This window comes from Sinocyclocheilus grahami, unplaced genomic scaffold, assembly GCF_001515645.1.
Source record: "Sinocyclocheilus grahami isolate Dianchi unplaced genomic scaffold, SAMN03320097.WGS_v1.1 scaffold12963.1, whole genome shotgun sequence".
Classification (NCBI taxonomy): domain Eukaryota; kingdom Metazoa; phylum Chordata; class Actinopteri; order Cypriniformes; family Cyprinidae; genus Sinocyclocheilus; species Sinocyclocheilus grahami.
The window spans coordinates 18,356-24,129 of record NW_015514688.1 but is presented as its reverse complement, the minus strand read 5'-3'; the positions used below and the strand labels follow the sequence as shown (position 1 = coordinate 24,129).

Sequence of the window (5,774 nt, the reverse complement as noted above, 5' to 3'; positions counted from 1 at the left end):
TTACCCTTGTTCTTTTTAATACAAGAATTGAAATGGAAACATTTTAAAATATCTTAAAAGTAACTATTTGGCTTCTTACACTTCAAACTATGAACATACATATAATGTTAACATTACTATTATTGTGCTGCACTTGTATGTCCTTTAGAAAAGCAAATATAATTTAGACTTTATTAATGGTTTGTTTTATTAGTTTTAATATTAGTTTATGGTGGTTGTGAGTTGAAATGTTTGATAAAGCAGTCATGTAAAACTCGAGTTGTGGGCGGAGCCAGAGATATTAAACGTGCAGGGCTGTCGAGTGCACGAGCTCTAATGTCACAGTAAGTACATTACATGCGTCATTGTGTCACCTTTTTTACTTTTTATATTAAATGCAGGCTTTGAAACAGGAGCAAGCGATTACGGATTGGTAAATTAAGATGAAAATGTCTCTCTGAGAGCTTGCGTCGTTGTTGCGCCATTTCAAGTAACTTTGTATCGACGTTAGCATGGCAAAACGTTTTTAGGGTAGATTTATTTTTATGATTTTTACTGTTTAGTACACATATGGGCTATATATGCTGTGCTTAAAGGAGTTCTTCGAGTCTAAATCTGTTGTTGAAATCAGTTCCTCCTCAGACAAGTTTTTACACGGTAATATTGTGTTTCTGTTGCCTTATTTAGTGGAATGTGTTCATTTGTGAGGTAATATTTCACATTTTTTTCAAATTACACATACACTATCACAAACCACACACTGTAAATCCCGTATCTAAGGCATTATAGTTATGGTAACCACAGGCTTGCACGACACATTATAATACACTGCATATATATATATATATATATATTCACAGTACTATTGTTATGCATACTGCACGACAATATGCACACTAATAACTACTGATTGAGTATAGTGCATTAAAACAGATCACCATTACTTTTCATGAGTTATTGTGTGTGTTAGGATACATTACAGACTCACGCTCTACAGGTGCAATCATGAATATAAGATTATTGTCATCATACACAACTTATGTATTCTGTACATTAACCTTTGTACATTATAAGACAATTACAGTTAATTATGAAAATATATGAATTGCATTGTGTATGCATTGCACAATATATAGATTGCAATGTGTATTATAAAGCATTATGATTATCTTTAGAATGCATTATAAATACAGTCTTCACAGAAAATGTTTGCATGATTTTCCTCCCCAAGATCACTTTCTAGCCATGAAGAAAATGCAGTTACATTTTATTTTAAGGTGTCCTTGTAACAGTTTAATTACAAAAATAAGTACTGAGCATTATTAATGAACAACTTGTACTTACTATGGGGTTTGGGTTTTTCTTATAATTATGAAATTTGCTGTTATTAATATAGTAAGTACCATACCAGTCAAAAGTTAAGATTTTTAAATAATAATATATTTTTTAATGTTTTTGAAATAAATCCATTATACACACCAAAGCTGTTTTTATTTTATTTAAAAAAGTTTAATTTTCAGCAGAAGTTTTGAATGTCACAAGATCCTTTATAAATCATTCCAATTTATTAAAATAGAAAAAAGTAATTTTCAATTGAAAAATTTCTAAATATTTATTTTATTATTGTGGTTTTGATCTAATAAATTCAGCCTTGATCAAGAGACTTCTTGCAAAAACTGAAATAAAGAACTGCAATTTCAGCTAGCAACTAGCTGAAATAAAATAAGTTCATGTTTTATTATATTTAATTTATTTCCGTTAAAGTTTCGTTTAACTATAATAACCCTGAACATTAGTGAAAAAAAAATGCTTCCCCCCTCTAATTTATGTTTTATTACAAATTATATTATCGGGATAACAATTTAAATTGAATTGGACCATCTTTACAAATGAGTTCACATAATTAATGTTGCAAATGTACATATTTTATTAGTGATCTTGATTAGTTCATAATTTCATAATTTTATTTTTCACATCATTCTCACAGAATTTTTTCTAAATCCTTTGTGCTTATTTCCATGTTTAATGGAAAACAATCTCAATGTGGTTTCATACATTTGGGCCTCTCTATATATAGTAAAAAGAATGTTGACCCCAAAAATATGGCAGTTGTGGAAAAAAATCTCAGAAATGCAATTTGTTCTTTCTGGATGAACAGGGAATTGACTTGCACTTGTATTTTCTCTCTCTCTCTCACAGAAGATAAAAAATGAGGGAGGATGTATATGAGGTCCCCGAGGGGACGGAGTATTGTTATCTAGTGCAGGACGAAGAAGAGGAACAGATACAGTACGTTGGTCGCCTCTATGTCAGTCCATTCCTGGTGGTGTCGCGCAGGTGCATGTTCCTCATCAGCTGCGGCGTGATCGCTCTCCTCTCTCTTGCGGGATGCCTGGCTTACGTGGCTGAGACTCCGCCTCCAGGAGTGGCAGAGGTGGAGACCGAGTGCGGTTGGCTGCGTGGGAGCTGGAAAGGTGGAGCTTATTCTTTCAAAGGCATCCCATATGCAGTACCACCTGTGGGTGAACGTCGCTGGCGACCTCCGGCGGACCTAGTGGAGGCGGGACAGTGTTGGCAGGGCGTGTACGACGCTACTAGATTCCGTAGCATCTGTGCGCAGGTGCAGCCCCTCCGAAAAGACGGGCAGGTCATGGGACAGGAGGACTGTCTGCATCTCAGCGTGTGGACGCCGAGTCTACAGCCGGCCAATCCACTGCCCGTCATGGTGTGGATCCACGGAGGGTACCTCCACATGCTGAGCGGCCAGGAGAGAGGATACTCGCCCACCGAAGAGCTGGCGGCCCGTACGCAGACGGTGTACATCAGCCTGAATTACAGGCTCAATGCTTTCGGCTTCATGGCCCTGGAGGTGCTCAGGGAAGATTCTCCCACCAACTCCTCAGGTAAGACCCGTACCTGTCCAGTTCACTCAGGCCTGCTGTCCATCTCATTAGCTCTCTGCTTGTCACTACAGCATATTGAAATTCATAAAACATCACTGCATGTGCACTGTTCTGAACAGTAGTTCACTTACTGGCGTCTTTCTGTTTGCTGTCAAAGGGAATTATGGCTTCATGGACCAGATCCAAGCACTTCAGTGGGTCCAGAGAAATATCCATAACTTCGGTGGTGATGCTGGAAGGGTTACCATATTTGGTCAAAGCTCAGGTACAACATACAGTGACATCGAAAAGTATTTGAACACTCGGCATGTGTAATTGTCAATGCATAAGTCAGGGTTTTTCAACCTTTTATGCCAAGAACCGCCAAAATATGATCCCCTGTACAGTTTACTATACTTATTGAGAATGTGATGTTATAAGAACAACATGTTTCTAATATTAAATACATTTGTTACATATTTTATATATTATATTACGTACTTGTTTTGTTTTTAAAATGTAATATTTTCTTTTTAAAATATCTGAAAATGTTTTACTTTCTAATAAGTTAGACATTTAAAATTGACTTTGTAATTGGACAGTAAATATTATATAAAATCATATTTATTTCTAACTGTTAAGCGTACTGTCAATATAATACAACAAAATAATTATGATCTAGTCTCAATCCTGACCATAAAGATTCATTAAATGTGTTAAAAACTGCAAAAATGCTAAACATATTTAATTAAATCTTAAGTTGATGTTGGTGGGTGATACGACCAAAATCTTGTATCACAATATAGTAATTTTTTCTGGAAATTTGTTTTTTACATTGCCAAAATTCACCAATTTCGATATCACGGCAAAAACGAATACTAGCCATAAGTAAAAAGTTTTCAAGCTTACTGAATACAAGTTAACAAATCAGTGAGAAGCAAAGATTCAAATGAAATAAACTGTGCTAAATAAAAAAAAACACTGCAAAGTCTTCACTGTATGAATTCAATACACAATTGTTCATATTAAAGTTACAAAAAAAATTATTCAGTCAAGAACAGTGAGCTGTCTGATTTACATTAATGGCACAGACAGCAGTAGGTATATTATGCTGCTGTCACTTTAAGACCTAATGCACAGATGCAATATACTGACATATATCTGATTTTCTTTACTGGTTACATTCACCTAAGACATAACCGACTGTTTTTATCTAAATACTCACCAAGACAGGCAATTTGACATATTTTGTGTTTTTTTTGGCCATTTACATGCAGAGCCACAGACATGACATATGGGGGAAAACATAAAAGATATCATGGCCATGGATTAAGAATTTGTTCCCATGATTTATGAAGTCTTTCCTTTGCAAGGCAACGTGACTGGTTGCTTTAATGTTGTCAAAAAAGAAGATTCATGACAAGGAAAGAGTGGAGAATAAACAAAGTACTACAATGTATTTGTTATGCAGGTGTGTGAATATTAATATTGTAAATATTAATTTAGAGTACACACCCGTCTCTGCAAACATTTGCTAAACATGTTTTATAATCACATATGCCATAAATGCTATGCTATGCATAAAGGGTGAATACTGTAACCTGTTTATATGGCCGGCAAAATAAATTTGCACTGCTAATGTTTGCATCTGAAACCTTCCCTTGTGAAAAAGAAATCCACTTTATATACTTAAGAAAGAGTACTTTTTATGGAAATAATATATTTGTGTGAACTAGTTTGAACTATCTAAGAATATATGTAAGTGTGAACTGGATGTGAGGTTTTTGGACATGTTATTAACAAATAAAAAATATTATAGTTAAAATGTATATTAAATGCAATTAGTTGAACTTAAGAGTACTATTTTTGACCCATTTAAGTAGGACTTAAGTACATCTTAATATGCAATTTCATAATTGCGTCTATTGTCTTTGAAATATGGTTAAAGTGTACTGCTCAATGTACTGACAAGCATATAACTTATTTATGGTAAACATAAAATATACTTTTAATGACATTTGCACTGAAACTTGTCATGTATTTAAATATATTTGTAAATACACATTTATAATGATGTTGCACACAGGACATTTAAATTACATACTTGTATTATGTAAATGTATACAGTACAGTTATATTATAATGAAGTTTCAGTTAAATTATAATGAAGTACATGTGCTTGAGTATGTTAGTAAACACATCAAAATAAATGTACTTTTAAATTTAAAATATTTTTTTAAACATGATTTAAAATGATTTAAAAAAAAATCTACTTTCAATTTGACATTATTACAAAATGCACTTTTTAAAGTGTACTTAAGTGTGTTAAGTAACATTGTCATGAAAGTGTACTGTCTTTAAGTACATTTAAGCCTTGTTCAGACTGTCAGTCCGAATCCCATTTTTGTGCATATCCGAATGAAATCCAGTCATATTTCACTAGTGTGAACGGCAAAAAAATCACATGAAATCCAATTTTTGCAAATTTGTTTCGAGCTACATTCATATGCGGTTTGAAATCCTATTCAAATCACATTTCTGGAAATCTGTTTTAGTCTGACCGGTCAGATCGGATTTTGCATAACTTCTTTGCCCTATGTCACTTTCGCACGCCACGTAAAACGTAAACACATCAGACCTTGTTTGTTAAAAACATGCTGAATGTCTTTGCAGAAACAAGGTTGTGTTGTTGTGAAGTGCAAGTCACGTGTAAAATGACAATATATTGCTGGTCTATGCACCTCTTTGAGTTTTGAGACCGACGGAGGTGGCAACACGGATTAAATCTGCACACTCCAGCTTCCGACCTTTCTGCCGCTGCCTCATAAGACGTAATTCAATCCAGCATGACGGCAACATGTTGTCATATTGTAAGACAACATCTGTATTGCAAACTGTATTGCTGTTATTGTT

At 34.2% G+C, this 5,774-nt stretch overlaps 1 protein-coding gene across 1 annotated transcript; it reads left to right on the top strand.

The window, feature by feature from the left end:
- Positions 1 to 270: 270 nt before the first annotated feature.
- LOC107578946 (fumonisin B1 esterase-like) lies at positions 271 to 4,163 on the top strand. Its single transcript, XM_016264842.1, has 4 exons — positions 271 to 323; positions 2,179 to 2,882; positions 3,040 to 3,147; positions 4,139 to 4,163. The coding sequence occupies exons 2-4, from the start codon at positions 2,189 to 2,191 to the stop codon at positions 4,150 to 4,152; spliced, it is 816 nt and encodes a 271-aa protein (XP_016120328.1). The 5' UTR covers positions 271 to 323; positions 2,179 to 2,188; the 3' UTR covers positions 4,153 to 4,163.
- Positions 4,164 to 5,774: the final 1,611 nt, after the last annotated feature.

What these genes read in the sequence shown, in the direction of transcription:
- LOC107578946 (XM_016264842.1), top strand. Translation starts at nt 2,189, where the DNA reads ATGAGGGAGGATGTATATGAGGTCCCCGAGGGGACGGAGTATTGTTAT. An exon ending in TTCTCCCACCAACTCCTCAG is followed by an intron (nt 2,883 to 3,039) that starts GTAAGACCCGTA and finishes TTGCTGTCAAAG; the next exon opens with GGAATTATGGCTTCATGGAC.